At 35.1% G+C, this 21,086-nt stretch overlaps 1 protein-coding gene across 2 annotated transcripts in view; it reads left to right on the forward strand.

Annotated features, from left to right (window-relative positions):
* Positions 1-20,621, forward strand: part of LOC130450277 (uncharacterized) — a 43,964-nt gene extending 23,343 nt beyond the window's left edge. Inside the window, exons 1-7 of one of the 2 annotated variants that reach the window (XM_056788598.1) lie at positions 1,395-1,455; positions 8,621-8,715; positions 13,095-13,414; positions 14,322-14,477; positions 15,110-15,269; positions 17,006-17,295; positions 17,348-20,621. In XM_056788598.1, the coding sequence (XP_056644576.1) occupies positions 8,653-8,715; positions 13,095-13,414; positions 14,322-14,477; positions 15,110-15,269; positions 17,006-17,295; positions 17,348-17,483 (1,125 nt within the window). In that variant the 5' untranslated portion in view covers positions 1,395-1,455; positions 8,621-8,652 and the 3' untranslated portion in view covers positions 17,484-20,621. Of the gene's footprint in view, positions 1-1,394; positions 1,456-8,620; positions 8,716-13,094; positions 13,415-14,321; positions 14,478-15,109; positions 15,270-17,005; positions 17,296-17,347 lie in introns of those variants that run through there. The other variant, XM_056788596.1, reaches the window with a different exon arrangement.
* Positions 20,622-21,086: the final 465 nt, after the last annotated feature.

The following is a 21,086-nucleotide window of genomic DNA, read 5'->3' on the forward strand; positions in this document are numbered from 1 at the left end:
ATAAAATCATACATAATCTATTACAGTATATTGTTATTCAATTCAAATCGTCCTAAAGACCTAGAAAGTCCTTAAAAAAACTTCAGTGCTTCATAAAATCATACATAATCTATTATAGTATATTGTTATTCAATTCAAATCGTCGTAAAGACCTAGAAAGTCCTAAAAAAACTTCAGTGCTTCATAAAATCATACATAATCTATTACAGTATATTGTTATTCAATTCAAATCGTCCTAAAGACCTAGAAAGTCCTTAAAAAAACTTCAGTGCTTCATAAAATCATACATAATCTATTATAGTATATTGTTATTCAATTCAAATCGTCCTAAAGACCTAGAAAGTCCTTAAAAAAACTTCAGTGCTTCATAAAATCATACATAATCTATTACAGTATATTGTTATTCAATTCAAATCGTTGTAAAGACCTAGAAAGTCCTAAAAAAACTTCAGTGCTTCATAAAATCATACATAATCTATTATAGTATATTGTTATTCAATTCAAATCGTCGTAAAGACCTAGAAAGTCCTAAAAAAAACTTCAGTGCTTCATAAAATCATACATAATCTATTACAGTATATTGTTATTCAATTCAAATCGTCCTAAAGACCTAGAAAGTCCTTAAAAAAACTTCAGTGCTTCATAAAATCATACATAATCTATTATAGTATATTGTTATTCAATTCAAATCGTCCTAAAGACCTAGAAAGTCCTTAAAAAAACTTCAGTGCTTCATAAAATCATACATAATCTATTATAGTATATTGTTATTCAATTCAAATCGTCGTAAAGACCTAGAAAGTCCTAAAAAAACTTCAGTGCTTCATAAAATCATACATAATCTATTATAGTATATTGTTATTCAATTCAAATCGTCGTAAAGACCTAGAAAGTCCTAAAAAAACTTCAGTGCTTCATAAAATCATACATAATCTATTATAGTATATTGTTATTCAATTCAAATCGTCCTAAAGACCTAGAAAGTCCTTAAAAAAACTTCAGTGCTTCATAAAATCATACATAATCTATTACAGTATATTGTTATTCAATTCAAATCGTCCTAAAGACCTAGAAAGTCCTTAAAAAAACTTCAGTGCTTCATAAAATCATACATAATCTATTATAGTATATTGTTATTCAATTCAAATCGTCGTAAAGACCTAGAAAGTCCTAAAAAAAACTTCAGTGCTTCATAAAATCATACATAATCTATTATAGTGTATGTAAATTACATAATAATTATTTTCTTGAAAGATCTGTGGCGTTTATTCACCATCCGCCCCCGTAACAGATTCGATAAAAAAATAAATTTCACATCATCACATCATTCGACAATCTCATGTATTTTTAAATAAATTTAGATAAAAAAAATCCGATATTGAATCGATATTTTCAATTGCGTAAATACGAGTAGTGAATTGAGTTGAAAAATTCAAGTAAGTACCCATTTTGGAGGTGAGTAGTTACTTGGTTTACCGGTACGGGTTCTAGGTTGGAATAAGATTAAAGATAATAGAACCAGACTGTGGATCTCGTGTGGTGCGGAGGGAACCCAATCCAGTCTTGTTAGCATGTATTATATACAGTTAGCAGTGACGTACACATATTTTTTTCTTGATATTTCCATTTGATGTTTATAATTCAATCCACTAGCTTGAAATTAACAAATATTGGTAAGACTTCCGTATCACGTCGGTGACAAAAGTGCATAGGGTTGAGTATGTAGGTTGGGTTGGAGGTGAGGACACAAAATATGTCATAGAAACGGGTGGAGCTGTGAAAAAGTGAATCTACAGTTGTATTGGTACAAAACAATGTATTGAAACAGTGTAGTTCGAAAATATATAGTTTGGAATAACTCATAGAGCTTGAAACGATGCCTAAAGGCCGAAATCCACTAGAAATGCGCCACGCCACCCCACGCCATGGGTCGAATATATGGGAATATGTGTTTCCATTTAATTTAATTGCCCCCAACACGCCACGCCATCCCTCGTGGGACGATTTCAAATACTCATATAAATGGAAAAACATATTTACACATATTCGACGCGTGGCGTGGGGTGGCGTGGCGTGTTTCTAGTGGGTTTCAGCCTTAACCTAACCCAACTTAACCTAAAAAATGGTTTTTCTAACAAATCTTGAATTTCTTTTTCAATAATTTGTAAAAATTGTTTTAATTATGATATTCAATTGATTTTTTTTTCAAAATCTTCGTTTTTGTATGTAATTTCAGAAAAAAATACGATATTTTTGGAAAAAAATTATTTAAATGCAGATTTCGGGGTTTTTAGATTTTTTATTTGCCAATAAATTATTGAGATTTTGGTTTTCAAACTAAAATAAACTAAATGGGAACAAAAAATATTGGAAATATCAATTTTTTTTTATTATTTATGATGAGTAAGAACCTTATTTCGTGTTTCATGTCCCCGATGTTTAAAATTATTGGTTATAATAATTGAATACGAATTTTTTCAAGGCGGTTGTACCAAAATATATTATAAATTCGAATAAAAAGTTACCCCTTTTTCCGGATGGGGTGCGCTCGTGATAACCAGATGGACCACGACCAAAACAAAACAAGTACCTACGAGAAAGAATTCGTAAAGAAGATTGTGTTAGTCAACCTCAGCCGGGGTATCGGTTCACAACACCCGGCGCCGTCGTCTACTTAAAACCGGCCCTTCGACCCGATTTCGAAAAATCACTTACAGTTTGTTTAACATCATTTCGATTTGACACCTGTTAATAAAAACTCGTTATTATTATACGTACGTACGGATATTTTTTGAAATGATATTATAAATTTTAACAATTGTTGCAAGTGAAAATCAATTACGTAGAACGAGGGATATAACGATGGATAATTAATTGAAACAGGTAGTAGTTTCCAATATTTTCCTGATTTAAGCTACTCAAAGCAATTACTTTCAACTTTATAAGGATTGGTCTATATTTTTAGTGGGTTTTAGCTACCAATGAATTGACCAAATCATCCTGGATCTTCCTCCAGAAGCCACGTTTCTCCAGGTCTTCTGCAGACACACTCTGAACAGAGCCCCGTTGTTCCTTGATCTTTAAAGGTCCGTGGTTGTCTTTGTTGTGCCTTTTTGCATCATTTTCTGAGTTATAAATTGTTTTTATGTCTTCGAATCAACGTATGTACTGTTGAAGCCCCCATTTCATCACTCTAATCTAGGAAATCCCTCCAAAGGTCTTTCTTGGATTTAATTGACATAGTTGAGCCTTGCCAAGTGTTTTCTTATCATTTTATTGGTTAGAAAATGATTTTTCTTTGTTTTTCTTGTCTTCAGGTCAACTTCCAAAAGCCTCTCCATACGGTTGAGGTTCTTATTCCATCACCACAATCCTGCAAATCCCTTTAAATTGCTGAGTTTGTTTTTATTGTAAAACGACCATGTAATTTTGGGCTTCATGACTGAAGTTATTTCTATTTACGTGTATTAGATGATTTTTTTTGAATTTTTTGGTCATAGGCGATTGTATACCTCAAAAATTTGTACCCACTTTATTATTGGGCTACCACTCCTTCTATATATCCTTCGATTACCATATTTTCTTCATTACGGGATTCCTTTTCCTAGAAATCCTCAAGTTATAGCCCAAAATCTCAATTTTGATCTGAAATTATTAAAACAATGCCCATCCTGCCCATTTTTGACTTTCGTTAGTCTTAGCTTTATAGCGTATGTTGTTAGTGAGTTATTTTGGTAAAGAAAAAATATTTTGAACAATGAAAAAGGTTTCCAGGTCTTCCATAGGCTCGTCCTGTTCTATCGCTACCATGCAGGCACATTTTGCTTTCGCCTGAGAAGAGAATGGAGCCTCATTGTCCATCAGTCCAATTGACGTGTTTTTTGGTAAATCGTAGACGGGTTGGGGTTAATTTAGGACCAGTAACTGTCTTAAGTCTTCTTCAAACTGTCCAACCACTCACAGCCATTCCTCGATCTTGACTGAGCTCTTGTTGGACTCGAACACTAACCTCTTGATAATCAAGAGGTAAACTCTGGAAATAACAGATTGACTCATGCCTGAGAAGAGAATGGAGCCCCATTGTCCATCAGTCCAATTGACGTCTTTTTTTTGGTAAATCGTAGACGGGTTGGGGTTAATTTAGGACCAGTAACCGCCTTAAGTCTTTCTTCAAAGTGTCCAACCACTCACAGCCATTCCTCGCTTTTCACTGAGCTGTTGTTGGACTCGAACACTAACCTCTTGATAATCAAGACTCATGTTAATGGCTTCTTCTCGATGACTCTAGCCTTGTCGCAATAGGGTGACCGCTTGATTAGTTTTATCACTTTTTGTGTCCATTTTCAGGTGAAATTGTTGATTTAAACAAATAAAAATGAGATGTTTTGAGTGATTACACTATTAAAAAAAGAACTACTGAATCTTTTAATTGCAAAAGTTGTTCATGTTGATTTTGTGAAAATTCGTGTTTTTCAATTTTTAATTTTTATATAAATTTCGATGGTTTATTGGAAATGTCTTGGTTTCAATGACAAATTACGTAATTTGAGGCGGTTTTATAGAAAATTTCACCCCCAACATTTTTTGTTTCTCTTCTCTGGTATCTCTTCACGTTTATCTAATATTTTAATAAAAAAAAAAATGGTAATTTTTAATTATTTTTTACTCCCTCCAATGAAATTTTCTTAAAAAAATCTTTTGGACGGTACTTTCAACGGACTACAAATGAAAAATCGAAAATATTCGCAGCTCTAACTCCTCTAACTTATCTGTAAAAGAAGTTTTGTAGAGGTCTGCAAAGTAAGTTACTACGGTGGCAATAACCTCCTCGTTCGATTCAAATTTTTGCCCGTTGACTACCTCAAGTTTGGTACAAGAAGAATTAGCACGGGGCCAATTATAGAGCCGGATTCGACCTATTTAGCCGAGGCGACGTCGAAAATTTGAGCCGGTTCGTTCTCAGTATGAAAGAACAGTTTTTTCGTCACCAAATGGGTCCGTTTTTTCTTTAATTCGACGTAGAATCGGCCGTATAATTCAACATAGTAAAGCCCTGAGCAGTTTTCAACTTCTACAGGTAGTTAACACACCGATTTCCAATAAAAACGGTGGGAAATCACCTTTTCGGTAGATAGCACAGTCTTCGCGCTACCCACTGTTTTTTGGTGTCTGGTCTGTACCATATTTCGTTGACTCCTTCTGATTCTCTATCTCGCAGTTGACCTTCTTGTCTGAATTGAGCAACCATCGCACTGACACTTTTTTCATTCCCAAAATTTCATGACCCACGTGATCTTTAGTGTCTCAGCTATCTATTAAGCTACCATTATACTAGGATGCTAGCATCCTGGATGCCAGCATCCCACTTTGATTCGAATTTGTCCCGGACTGCTATTTTATTTTAATTTTTTGCCAGTCGTCAATACGGCCCCAACGAATGAAGTTATTAATTGAGAAAAGAAGACGTCGTACAAAAAGGAAGTTTAGTGTGGACCCCTGTATTTTACATTGTTCCTTCTTTCAAATAGCTTCTAAGCTATATCCAAAGCGACTTCTCTAAACAAGATACAAGATTCCTCAGACCAATTTCACCCGAAGAGAAACTAGTTAGAACTCTGATCAAACTGCGCGCGCGCATATGTCAATTAGAGCTAATGCCAATGCTAGCAGCCTAGTATAATGCGCCGCATGTGAACCAACGCCCCACAACCGATTTTGTCCATCTCGGGATGCTCCGGCCGCTCGCATTTCAGCCTGGGTGCACAAAATCGAGCCTCCGGGTGGTCCCGCTAACCTCCCAGATGCTAGCATCCTAGTATAATGCGCCGCATGTGAACCAACGCCCCAAAACCGATTTTGTCCATCTCGGGATGCTCCGGCCGCTCGCATTTCAGCCTGGGTGCACAAAATCGAGCCTCCGGGTGGTCCCGCTAGCCTCCCAGATGCTAGCATCCTAGTATAATGCGCCGCATGTGAACCAACGCCCCACAACCCATTTTGTCCATCTCGGGATGCTTCGGCTATTCGCATTTCAGCCTGGGTGCACAAAATCGAGCCTCCGAGTGGTCCCGCTAGCCTCCCAGATGCTAGCATCCTAGTATAATGCGCTGCATTTGAACCAACGCCCCACAACCCATTTTGTCCATCTCGGGATGCTTCGGCTATTCGCATTTCAGCCTGGGTGCACAAAATCGAGCCTCGGAGTGGTCCCGCTAACCTCCCAGATGCTAGCATCCTAGTATAATGCGCCGCATGTCAACCAACGCCCCACAACCGATTTTGTCCATATCGGGATGCTCCGGCTATTCGCATTTCAGCCTGGGTGCACAAAATCGAGCCTCCGGGTGGTCCCGCTAGCCTCCCAGATGCTAGCATCCTAGTATAATGCGCCGCATGTGAACCAACGCCCCACAACCCATTTTGTCCATCTCGGGATGCTTCGGCTATTCGCATTTCAGCCTGGGTGCACAAAATCGAGCCTCCGAGTGGTCCCGCTAACCTCCCAGATGCTAGCATCCTAGTATAATGCGCCGCATGTGAACCAACGCCCCACAACCCATTTTGTCCATCTCGGGATGCTTCGGCTATTCGCATTTCAGCCTGGGTGCACAAAATCGAGCCTCCGGGTTGTCCCGCTAGCCTCCCAGATGCTAGCATCCTAGTATAATGCGCCGCATGTGAACCAACGCCCCAAAACCGATTTTGTCCATCTCGGGATGCTCCGGCCGCTCACATTTCAGCCTGGGTGCACAAAATCGAGCCTCCGGGTGGTCCCGCTAGCCTCCCAGATGCTAGCATCCTAGTATAATGCGCCGCATGTGAACCAACGCCCCACAACCCATTTTGTCCATCTCGGGATGCTTCGGCTATTCGCATTTCAGCCTGGGTGCACAAAATCGAGCCTCCGAGTGGTCCCGCTAGCCTCCCAGATGCTAGCATCCTAGTATAATGCGCTGCATTTGAACCAACGCCCCACAACCCATTTTGTCCATCTCGGGATGCTTCGGCTATTCGCATTTCAGCCTGGGTGCACAAAATCGAGCCTCGGAGTGGTCCCGCTAACCTCCCAGATGCTAGCATCCTAGTATAATGCGCCGCATGTCAACCAACGCCCCACAACCGATTTTGTCCATATCGGGATGCTCCGGCTATTCGCATTTCAGCCTGGGTGCACAAAATCGAGCCTCCGGGTGGTCCCGCTAGCCTCCCAGATGCTAGCATCCTAGTATAATGCGCCGCATGTGAACCAACGCCCCACAACCCATTTTGTCCATCTCGGGATGCTTCGGCTATTCGCATTTCAGCCTGGGTGCACAAAATCGAGCCTCCGAGTGGTCCCGCTAACCTCCCAGATGCTAGCATCCTAGTATAATGCGCCGCATGTGAACCAACGCCCCACAACCCATTTTGTCCATCTCGGGATGCTTCGGCTATTCGCATTTCAGCCTGGGTGCACAAAATCGAGCCTCCGGGTTGTCCCGCTAGCCTCCCAGATGCTAGCATCCTAGTATAATGCGCCGCATGTGAACCAACGCCCCAAAACCGATTTTGTCCATCTCGGGATGCTCCGGCCGCTCACATTTCAGCCTGGGTGCACAAAATCGAGCCTCCGGGTGGTCCCGCTAGCCTCCCAGATGCTAGCATCCTAGTATAATGCGCCGCATTTGAACCAACGCCCCACAACCCATTTTGTCCATCTCGGGATGCTTCGGCTATTCGCATTTCAGCCTGGGTGCACAAAATCGAGCCTCCGGGTGGTCCCGCTAACCTCCCAGATGCTAGCATCCTTGTATAATGGTAGCCTTAAGCTGTTGATATTCAATTTACGATTTTTTTTAAATTGTAATGAATTCTGAAAAAAAAAATCACAATAATCAGCTTCCCCACATTTTTTTCCGTAATTTTTAAATCCACAAATCTTTAGTTTAAAAAAAATGTTATTCACGTTATACCCGTTTCGTTTATCACAAGATCTTTGAACTTCATGACTCAACTCACCTGTACTACCTGCTGTCGTCCTTAAATTTATCAAATTATATTTTTGATAGACGTTTCACGTCATACCAAATGCTTTGTTTGGATTTTAGAATTTTTTAAAAACTAATTTCGTCAAAATCGACTCTATAGTCATTTCGTTTAAAGTACGAAGTAGGTTTACATGAAAGAAAGCAATAAAAATAAGGTTAATGTTCGTTTTTTTCTTAATACAACAAAAAATTGTATATGGTACTAAAGGAAAAGAGGGAGATAGTTTTTTATTACGAGGTACATCGAGAAAGTTAATTTCCCTTTAAAAAAATAAATTAATTCGTTTAAGATGATATATTTGATATTGAAAATTTTGAAAAAATATTTCATTTCAAATACCCGTCGCGGGGTGAAATAATTTGTTCGGTTTTAGACCTTATTATTTCCATTTTTATTAAGAAATTGCTTCTTAAAGAGGAGGATTGTAACTAAAACTCTTTTAATTTGATCCATCCACTCCATAGATAGTTTTTGTTTACGTAAAACTAATATGGCTTTAACACCACGTAACAAAAAATCAAAGAAAAAACACGAGAAAATCCATATATTGTCTAATAAAGCTACCAAATCTGTAAACGATTTATTTTTTCAGGGTTCCAGCAATGTTGAAGTGGGGACGTTCCGATGTCTCGACGTCTTCCATCTTCACAACGTCGCGTTCCGTCTCTAGATAACAATCCCTATCAAGTGAGTATCCAATTCCTCCAAAAAATCATAAAATATACTGAGGAGCAAAACTATAGTTTTGATTTTTCTCATCAGAGTTAGCTCCTACCTTTGAAATTATTCTGGAACTGTCTAAAGTGAACAATAATAGACAACTTTTCGGTTACCCAACACATCACTCAATAAGTCCTAAGAAAAACATCTCCTTCAACAACGATACAATCATTTCAACGCTTCTCTAACTTCTCGATGCCGTATTTGTCTTTTGTCTCAAAATATGCTTCAATTTCAGCAATTGCTTCTACATTTGCACTGAATTTTTTAACGTCGAGCATAGCCAGTAATCACTGGAGGCCTGATCTGGACTATACGGTGGATGAGGAAGCAATTCGAAGCGTGATTCCTTCATTGTATCCATCGTTGCCATCGACTTGTGAATCTGTATTTTTGCTTAGTGATTTTGCATTCAAATGAACCCTATTAAGTATTCGCTATTTATTTCTCTCCCCTTTGGAAATAATTAGTGAACAATATTCCATGTGCATCCCAAAATATTGAAGCCATAACCTTCCCAGCTGACTGGACGCTTCACCGGCCATAGTCCACTCAGATGATGATCGTTTTGGTTCCGGAATGAAGTGATGGATCCATTTTTCATCCATTGTCGCAAATCGTTGAAAAAAATCTGATTTACTACGTGTAAACATGCCCAAACACTGCTTTGAATCATCAACACGTTGTTGTTTTTGATCGACTGTGAGTAAACGCGGCACCCACTTTGAAAAACTGTCTCATAGTCAAATAATCATGCATAATTGTACACACACTGTCTTCTGGTATCTTTATGGCATCAGCTATCTCACGAAATTCCAATTTACGATTAGATATAATCAATTTGTGGACTTTTTGGAGTAACCACCTCATTTGGACGACCAGAACGTTCACCATCATCGGTGTCGGTACGACCACGTTTAAATACAGCAAACCAACAACAAATGGTTCTTTTCGATGGAACAGAGTCCGGAAAACACTTTTGAAGCCATTGCTGAGCTTGTACATTATTTTTTTCATCAAGAAACAATGATAAAAACAAACGAAAATTTTTTTTAAAAGTAGTTTCATTTAAATGGCTGTCACTTCTTCTTGACAAATCGAAATGTCATGAAATTTGACACATAATTGTTTGAAAGTTGGTACTTCATAAACGTCATATGGATTTGACAATGGCAACGCCATCTATGTGTCAGTCACACGGCACTATTTTAACTAGGAATGGTACAAGTGTTTCATATGTTTATAATTGAATTTTCAACGGCTAACGAGAATCAATTGTCGGCTGTAATAATTAAGGACAAGGAAAATTTAAAAAAAGAAGAGAATGGACGTCACTTGTCAATGTCAATACGTGTCGTTTTTGATAAATAAAAGAGTGCGTTCCTAGTAACAATAAAACTGACATTTAATACGATATCTAAAAGTCCACCGACACGATCGAAGTAATTTTTGTTGTAGTACGCGAAATCCAATTATACAAACCATATATTATATCAGAAGTTATAATCCAACGTAGTCGAGTGTGAAATTTCATTAACACCATGAATACCACTTCACATCGAGATTCGCTACCTGAATAAACTTTTATTTTTCATTTGGATTATTCAAAATTGAATTTGAAAAGTAAAAACCTCGTTTCTTTATTATATAAGAAAAAAAAAACAATTGCCCCCAATCTTCGTATTTGATTATTAGCCCGTTGGGTTTATTTTGTCTCTTCACAATATTGAGTGATACGTCTTTCTATGGCAATGTGTAGTGGAGTCATCCATAGCAGCATGTTGGAGGTACATCCCCATCTTCTGTGGACCTGCCGCTTAATCCGCAACGTGATTAAATGAACACACCGCAAGCACGATAGTGTTAACTACGAGGGTGTATCCAAAAAATAACCGGAATTATTTTTTAAATGCTATATATTTACAAAACAAGTAATACAATTGTCTCGGCGGTGCTTCCACTGTTCGAAACATTGTTTGAACTCATCTTTAGAGGTGGCTGCAAGCTCCTGTTTCGTTCTTTCCTTGATGTCTTCAATGTTTTCAAATCGCCGACCTTTCATCCCTTGATGGAAACAAGAAAAAGCCGCACGGAGCCAGGTCAGGCGAGTAAGGTGCGTGGGGCGGCGTTATTTTTAACCAAAAACTGGCTAGCAGTGATGGCTGAGTGTGCAGGTGCGTTGTCATGGTGGAAGAACCAATCACCTGTTTGCTGAACCGAGCTCCAAGATTTCAGACAGTTGATCAATTGTCTGTCGACGCGATTCTTTCAACATTTTCATCCATTCGGGCAGTTGGTGGACGTCCAGAGCGAGGTTTGTCATCAATCGCCATTATTAAATCGAGAAAACCACTCATACACTTGAGTTTTCCCCATATAGCATCATCTTTGTAAGCAGTTTTCAACATTAAAACAGTTTCAGCAGCGTTTTTACCGAGTAGAAAACAAAATTTCACAGCGGGACTTAAATTTGCCATCATAAAAAAGAAGCAGCAGTTAAACAGCAGTAGCAAAAACGGTCAACGTAGCACTGAACTGGCGACGAGTTGCTCTAGCGGCAGAAATAAGTACTACAAAAGCCCCACCCATGGCAATGCTATTCCGGTTACTTTTGGGTGCACCCTCGTACTACGTGACATGCCGTCTCGGCATATCTGTGTACAAATTCAAATATGAGGAGTCTCCGAAATGTACAGCTTGCAATGTAGTAGACGAAGACATGGAGTATGTCATTTTGGAAATGGAAAAGTTGTCAAAGACCTGTGGCGGATCTACGAGGGGCTTTCGAGCTGGAAGCCCCCCCAAAACGTCAAAAAAAGGATGATATAAGTTACATTTACTTAGCGTGCAGTCAATCGATATAAATTATTTTGATTTTTGTGCCCGTTCCATTGAAATGCGCGCACTGTCTAAGACGCACGCTCCAAAATAAAGTTCTAGATCCGCCACTGCGCCCAGATGACGTTTCAAGGAGAAACAAATATTTAAAAAAGCATTTAACGTACGGATCATCTTTGTATAATGTTAAATTCTAATTTTTCTGTTAGTTTCAACTTCTATATTTAATTATTAATATACATCTTGTAGTTCATAAAATAAATTTCGAGATTTTACTTTAGAAAAACTGTCAGTTTGCTTACACGTAGTGTTAAACGTGTCAATCACTTCTTTTGTCGAAATGTCTACCCTTGTCTACCGAATAAAATGGGAAAGACACCTCACGAAAGAATCGTTGTTAAGTGGTAGAAGGTATCAAGGGCGTAGCCAAGGGGAGGGTTTTGGGAACTTAAATCCCCCCCGAAATAAGCAAAATATTACCTAATATACCGTAAAAATTAAATTATTGCATTTGAATATATATAATAGCGCCTAGCGCCATCTTTTGACGAGAGGCAGACGCAGTTGCGGCGGAACTAGTGGACGTCGCGCACAGTAACGCCATCTCTAGTCGAGTAGCCGAACAATTTTGTATTGTATAGAAATTTTGCGTTTTCTTTTTCTGGACGTATGCTTGGCCCTAATGTCCTAATTTTTCCTATAAATATATAGATATTAAATTTCATATAAGTATATTTTTGTTGTTTTAGTTAATTTTTAATTAATTTAATTTTATTTGACTAAAAAAACACGTGGATACAAATACAGGGCCAAGAAATAACGGGGCCCAAATTGATATAATTATTTCTAAATATTATTAATTACGTCAAAAGCATATTTAATTATTACACATATGAAACAATTGACTTTTTAGTAATTATTTAAAATTGGGGCTCCAGGCAAAAAATTTTTACGCATTTGGGGTTGTTTCCGAGGGTATAAATAGTAAATTTAAGGTGGGGGAGTCATATTATTACCATTATTTTAGATATTACATGGTACAATTTATATATGATAAATCAATGAAACCTAGCCTAACAAATTCTTAATATCTAAAATAATATGACTCCCCAACCTTAAATTTACTATTTGTACCCTCGGAAACAACCCCAAATGCGTGAAAAATTTTTGCCTGGAACCCCAATTCTAAATAATTACCGATTATTTTTATTACCTAAAACTGTTGCGAGAAATCATTACTAGTTTCTAATTATGAACAACCCGTATATATTTTATGAAGGATATATTATGTATTTAATAATTCGATATATAAAATGCATCTTTAGTTGATATTCGCAACGTTCTTATTATTAATTTTCATAACTATAGTCAAACTTGAAGTTTTTTCCAACGCACACAAAGTTTTGAATCATCCCGGTAAACGACCTTCGTTCCGATCGTCACAGTTTTTGTACGCCGATAATCTATATCGATACATTTTACTTATTTGAATATTATTATTGTTTTAGGCTACATCTCCCGCTTCTTCAAACAATCCCCAACCTCAAAAATCATCCTACTATTATCCCCACCACCATCATCCTCATTATCATAACCATGGTGACCAGTATCAGAAACAGTGCCGCAACAGTTACCTAAAATCACCCCAAGCTACCGCCGATATCGTTTACAGTGACGAGACTACCGATACCTACGATTATTATTATCAACAAACTGGGTTCCAGCACAGTCCTTTGAGGGAATCCAGAAATACGGATGTTACTTTCTCCGACGATAGCGGATCTACACGGTTGCCATATTTCGAATTCGACGATGATTCAAATAAAAGGTGATTCGGATATTTTAATTAATAGCTATTTGTAAATGTAATACGCTTATGTTAGCCCGAAATGAAGTTTTTGTCAGTCTCAAATTGGATTTGAAAAAATATTTAACTAAATTTATTTAGCTTGATCGACAATCAAACTGGTTGCAGTTCCCAAGAGTTAACTTAACCTCAATTTAAAAAGTTTTCAACACTTTTAATAATTCTTTGTAAAAATGTGAGTGAACTTCTTGCAAGAAATTTATTTTATGGGTTTTGAGCAAAAACTTGCCTATTTTTGAACGTGTAAGTTACAGGGTGTTAAGAAAAAATGTGGTAGTGAGTTAAACCATTTTTTGATAGAAACCGAAGTAAGTCGAAACTTCAAATTTGTTTCAAACTGGTTTTCCACGTAAAGAGACTTGAAATCAAATCGATTTATTGCACATAAAAAGTTCTTAGAGATAAAAAATTAAAGAAAGCTACACTATTTTTGACCTAACTTATATTTCTTTAAAAATGTCCAAATAATTAGAATGTTTCAGGTATTATTCAAGTAAATGCTTTTGCTTCATAATAAAATACATTTTATATTTCTGAAACTACATTAAAAAACAGGGTGTTCCATTAAAAAAAAAACAAAATTTAGACCAGTCTCCATATTGAACAAACATTTCGTTGTTTACATGTGAAATTATTATTATTAATAGTGATGTTTAATCTCCATTTTTTTAACCAAAGATATTAATTTCAATGATAAGTAAAAAAGACGATTTTAAAGCACATATTTTGTATCTATTAACTTCAGTGACTACTCTGGTCATAGTTCAAAAAAATTCAGTCAGATATATAAAATTTGATTATTTTTCAATCAGATATAATTAATTTTCTGATTATATTTCTTTCGTAACGAATAAATTATTTGCTTTAGATATTCGCGAACTACGATTTCAGATAGGAGCTTTAAAAGACCAAAAAATTCTCCTGATAGAAGACAAAATCACACACTCAATCTCAAGGATTTAAGAAAAGTTTATCCCAACCCAGAAAACAACTTGGACCAGTTGTATCAAGAAGTACCGAGTCCGTGAGTGTTTTTTTTTTAATATTATATATAATTAAAAACAAATTTCTTCAATTTTCTTTCTAATTTAGACATAAATAGAAAAAAAACTAATTTTTTCTTAGTTTTAACATCTCAAAAATATTTAGCAGCCACCAATTAAATTATTTGTAGTTGTATTAAAACGTACAAAATAGAGCTAAATTATTTAGGTCCTTTTTCTTCTTTCTTTTTTCCGTGTAGTACAGTACAAGGACTTTTTTAACAACTTATAGAATTATTTCAATAAATATATCACTAAACACCAAAAAACAAAAAATATTATATATCAAATGGCTTGTACTGATCTTAGTATTTAAAAAATAGACTAAAAGGTCATCAATAAATCGTTAAATTCAATTATGTAACATAAAATTTTAATGTTTTTCAAAAATTATTAAATAATTTAATTTTATAACAGAAGAGACCTAAAATCGAAACGATTTAGAAACATAAATATATTTATAGTTTTATTTAGTTATATCAAATTGAAAAACTTTAATTGATTAAAATTTAATTAAAAATAAAGTAGCTAAAACCATATGTATAAACAATAATGTCATTAATTTATTTAATTTGTATATTGCACTGTATTTAATACTTTTTTTTCTTGTTAGATCCGATAATGTACCTGTAAATAATCTACCTAGAAGAATATCTACAAGAGCATCTGATAGACCCCAAAGTTCTTTAAGTTCAGGTGTAACTAGTGCGGTAGTTCACGGTTGTGGTGGCAGATGTCAAACGTTCGAAAACGTTTGTTATTTTTTCCTACAAGTAGGTAAAATGGAAAAAATCTCGAAAATATCACTTTATTTATTTTTTCAATTCAACAGATAATTTCAAACTGTCACTAAATAGCCTTGAGGATTCAGTTTCTAACCCTCGTTTTAATCCTTTTCAATTTTCTTTTGAAATAATAAGTTGTCGGAATACGAATATACAAATAATAATTTTGCATCATTTTATTAGGATGTTTCTTTTTTTTCGGTACTCAAGCAAAATATTAATTTACAAATAGAAAAATAACCAAGTTTGATCTCTTACTATAAATTTTTACCATTTAAAATACCTTTTTTTCTCAAATTTCTAATACTTAGTCACTTTTTACAATACTGCAAATCAGTTTGGTGAACCTTGTGAAAAATTTTTGGCTCTTGGAAATCGCTGTGGTTCACCAATAGGACTCAAAGTCAAAAACTGTGCTTTAACGATTGGAGATATTGTTAAATCAGTTACTGATTATTTATTAGAAGAAGTAGGAAGCAGAGTTTCCATCATTAATCGACAATATGAAGTTTGAGACAAACAAGAAACAATGAATGGAACAAATACGGGTCGACAGGGTTGAGAGAAGGTGGTGGAAGGCGCAGCTAGTGGTTCTAATATTTTAATTAAGTTTTAATATCTATTAACAACATATCTCTGTGGAAATCCTACACCTCAAACCATTGCCACCTTAAACATATCCTGGTGGTGTGCAGACTTGTACTCTGGACTCTTCTTCTTAACCCAAGTGATCTCTAGCAAACCTAATCGTGCTATTTAATGGGCTGGGATTAACAAAGGTCCAGTTACAGGCCTCAAATCCAACATCTTTGTCTCCTCATAGTATTATCCTAATTTCTTGTTGATAATTCCAAACAAAACCTTGATATAATGAAGATACCTTTATTTTAGTAGCAAAACTACCTGATTTTCATTAGTTAACGTGGTATTTAGGTACCTGGTCACATACAAATCCACCATTGAACCTAGAACCCATTCTTGGTGTTGCTATTAGGTATTTTAATGGTTTGACATGAGAGTCATTTATAGATTGATTATCTGACTCTCTTACCAAAAAATTGCTCCACTTTAAAAGGCAATTCCGACTAGTGAATGCCATTTTAACCGGATACGGCCATCTAATACACCATCTTTACATAATAGGCGTCGCAGATGATGTGGAGTGCTTCGCAATCTGACAGGCGCGGTTCAAACATTTAGTCAAGTCTTAAAATTTATATAATGACGTCAAACCAGAGCGCCTGATCAATTTTAATAATGTCAAGTGAGGAACAGTGGACCTTTCAGAAGACCTTTATGCTTAACAGTCCTTAGTCACTCACTCTCCTATATATACCTAGTATTCTTTGATTTTATCTCGTCTTTTGTGACCTTCTTAATGATCTAGAAAGTGATAATTAAATGTTAGTACCCCTAATAATTGTATAAAACTTACCACAAGCTGTAGCACACTTTTCAGAGGTGAGATTATTATTTTAGTGAACGGTGAGGTTCATTTTATAGTTTTAATTAAATTAATTTGAGAGTAAAAAGACATTTTCTGGTATTTTAACTAAATAACTTGTTTTTAATAACAACAAAAGATGTTGGGCAGTAAAAAAGTTGAGAAATCTCAAATTCTTTTATTAAATAATGAAATATGTGTTAAATTAGTCGAGGAGTGTATATAAATTAATTTTTTTTCGTCCTCAAATATCCTTGTCCTAATTAAATTTCTCTTTTAGTTAATGTTCACCATGGGCATTTTGATAGGAATATCATTGTACATAGCTGGAATGGTTTTAAGAAAATCCGCTGCTCGAAATTTACAAGTCCTCATGTACATAGGGATACTTTTGAGCGTCGTTAGTGGATTATTACTGGCGATTCAGTATGATGCTAGAAAAACAGCTAGGAATAGAAAAAAGGCTATCCAGATGGCAAAAAGGGCTCCCATACAAATGGAAAATTTACATTTAAGAACTAACCCCTTACATAATCAACCACATATCGGTTGGAACGTTCCCAATCAAAGGTAAAATTATAAATGTGATTCTTTCATCGGTATTTATTTGTCTAATTTATAGGAATAGCAATTTTCCTCAAGTCCACGTCAGTGTAAATCGTCCTTTACCAATGCGACCTACGGAAAGAGATTCTCCAACTGTTATCGAACAACCGGGAATACCTTGGTGGAGACGAAAAGATCTTAATACTCACTAGCTTGATTAGTTTGTAAAAGTTGTACAGACAAACTGTAATATAAGACTGATTTAGAAAAATATTGTAAATTACATAATATTTAGTTCATTCTGAATTTTAAATCATTTTATCGTGTGATTCCATCATTAAAACAACTTTCAAGTCATTACCTTTAATGTTTAACAACTTTTTTGCATATATGAATAATAAATTGCACAATTAACTTGTCATTTATTGGTAGTACTTCTGAAAGTATATACAAGTTTAAGAGTGAGATTTTTTATATGAGTCACCCTCAATTTAAACTTGTTCAAAGTAGTCCTTAGTCCAATTTTAATTTCTTTTCAATACTGTAACACAAAAGAATGAATTAACTATTACAGGCCAAATGTAAATACATGTCTTAACCCCTACCTCAGTGACAATTATAGTTGGAAACTGAAATTAAAATACATATCGTATCATAAAACTTTTTATTTCAAATTTACACCACCGTCACTATCAACTGTGATGATATTAATTGTGTTATACCGAAATCGACCACTGAGATTAAGGGTAATTGAATAAACTACTGCTTATGGTTGTGGCGACAAAAAAAACCGTAAAAATTGTTTTTGAAAAAGTTCAATTTGTTGCTGGAATGTAAAACTTTTTGTTCATTACTTGAACTCAATACTATTGGAAGTGAATCAGCACAGAGTCAGCTCGATTTCCTAATTTTTGTCTTTAAATGATGCTCTCAACACCTTCAGATTATACGTTTCGTTTCAAATTTCGCCAAAAATTCACTTGGCTTCATCTGAAGCACATTAGGAACATTCCTGGACTTCTCAATAAATGGACTAATCAACTCAAAAGCTCCAACAACGTCATTTGTATAATGAGAAGTTACCATATGTGGCAAACACACAAAATATCCTTTAAGATGTTTCTTCTTTATAAATTGCATTTATCTAGTTCCAACAAACTGAAGAACGACTACTTGTATATATCGCCAACCATACCAACACTTTCTGGAACCATTGGTGATATTCATACTGAACACTAAACAGTGTGTTCAGTACTTTCAACTTGAACTTTTTCTGAATTTTAAAATACCATTCCACTCCCGTTAGATATAAATTATGACCTGTTGTCCCTAAGACTTCTAAGTTTTGATTTTTGTTTCTTTTGGTGCTTCTCAGAATACCTGGGTGCAGATTTTCTTGATTTTTGAACCACATTTTGTTTGTTAAGAATTTCGCTTACAATTTTCTTATCTATTTTGAATTTTCTGCCCAATTTTTGCAAACTGATTCCCAGTTTTTTTGCTTTTCTGCCTGATCCTGACTATTTTTATCTGACTATTCCTTTATTACAGATTAATTAACCGTAATACCATACTTGAAACTAATCAACAATTTTTATACATGGTACATTTGACAACTGCACAATTATGAGAAACAATAACATTCTCAGTACAAATTTTTTGCCCAAAACTAGCATATTATTGACGTTTTAGAAAAATTTTAACTAATAACAGGCTGTGATATAAAATTGATGTGCTACAGACATCTTGATATGAACCAATTTCTAGGAGGGTATATACCTTACCAAAAATTTACCGATATGTGACAATATTAGAGCTAGATTACAGATACAACTAGCTAAAAGTTACGGAATTAATTTCATTTTAATTATTTGAATGGACAACTTTTATTTGTTGGTTTCTGTGAAAATATATTGTATTTTGATTTCAATTTTCAAAGCACTACATTTTAGTTGATAAACAAAAAAATATTTGTCTAGTCTAGTTCCGTTTCGTGTAAAGTGCCACATGACATTGTGTTCCACTTAAACCTTACTAAACAAATTCGATTAATTTATTATTATTATAAATAAAAAATGTGGATTTTTGTGATCCATGTAAAAATTTGGAAAATATTTGTGCCAGAAAATCTGTTAATACACAAGGCATATTTTTTGACAACGTTTACCAGTGAAAAGTTACTAATGTCATATTTTTATTTTAGTCGAAGATACAATAAAAAATATCTACCCCTATCTATTATTCAATGTTGTATGTACAGATTGGATGTTGTTAAATAGCAAAACTGTCATTTCAATGGCTATTTTTATAGTGAGTTCTGAATTAAGACTCAAATTTGTATTCTGTACTTAATACAACAAATTATTTAAAAAATAAAGTAAAGTAAGAATTATTTCATGATGCTATCTTTATATTGGATCGTTCAGGGCGTCCTTTTAGCTTTCCAGCTGTTCTGCACTTATCCTTATAAAAATAATTTGTACCTAACTCTATATCTCATTGTTCTGCCTCTATAATACGTAGACTTTTCCAAAAATAGTATTTTTCTTGGAGGTTTTGAACGATTTAGCACTACGCACTACTCCTTCGAGGTACTTAAACCTTTTGCTGAAATTGGTAGGCCGTTCAAAGAGTTGATGCTCTGATCACAAAATCTGCATTTGTCCTCTGCCATATCTATAGTCTTATGGTGTCTGAAGACCAGTAGTTTAATCTTTTAACGCCTGGTTTCTTTTCTTCTAAGACTTCTAAATTGATATTATTATGAATCTTTTAGTTTGTGTTAGGCTTGGTGTGATCTCTTTCCGTTCCTTTACCCATCTGTTCTGTTTATAGATGTGACATCTCATGCGGCTACTGGTCTCTGGTCCAAATTATGGCATCGATATCCCTCATTTATCAAAACTGTCTGCTTCCTCATAACCTGATACACCCTGGGAGCTACATTAGGGTTACTTTGTTCCTGGTAGCTTTTAGAGTTTGCAACCAACACAAGTAATCGAAATTATTTATTTTAGTATGTAACAAAATTGATTCACTTAAATTTTTTATTTGTACTTTTAGCTTCTCTAAATTTTCTGGTTTGTTCGTCAAAAAATACAGCATCGATATACTCACAAAAGGATTAAAATCATTCCGGGCATATTAGTATGTACAAAGGGAATAAACCTTTAGTTTCGGGACTCCAAGGATACCATATATCTATGAATTAATAACAAATCAAGGAAATTAATTTAAATAATTTAAACATGCTTATTTGTATAAATAAACATTTATATAAATGATAGATGGGGGTGTATATTTATTAAACTATTACTATAAAATGAGAATCATAAATGATTTTATAAAAATTTGTTTTTTTATTACCTTCTACCTAATTTTCCTGTAACATCGCTCCTTTTTAAATTGTTTACGTTTACATAAACTAATAATATTAAGAATTGGGAAAGATACAAAACTAAAATGAGATGGGAATCAAAACCGATTGGTGCAGTAAGGAAGTAAAGCAGAACTGTCCGATTTGCCTTAGTTAACTCTGTGTAATTTGAGTTTATCTCTTCTCTTCAAACTTTCTTAATGATCTAAAAATCGATAATTAGATGTTTGTACCCCTAATGATTGTATGAAACTTACCGCAAGTTGTAGCACACTTTTCAGGGGTGGAATTATTTTTTTTGTGCTTGATGAGAGAGGTGAGTCGATTTTACACATAAGAAGTTGTATATGTGTGTAGACCTAGTGTGACAATGTAAAAATAGAATATAATCAATTTGATAGTTTTCTTTTATTAAAAAATATATCAATAGAAGAAAATA

This window comes from Diorhabda sublineata, chromosome 11, assembly GCF_026230105.1.
Source record: "Diorhabda sublineata isolate icDioSubl1.1 chromosome 11, icDioSubl1.1, whole genome shotgun sequence".
In the NCBI taxonomy this organism is placed as follows: Eukaryota; Metazoa; Arthropoda; class Insecta; order Coleoptera; family Chrysomelidae; genus Diorhabda; species Diorhabda sublineata.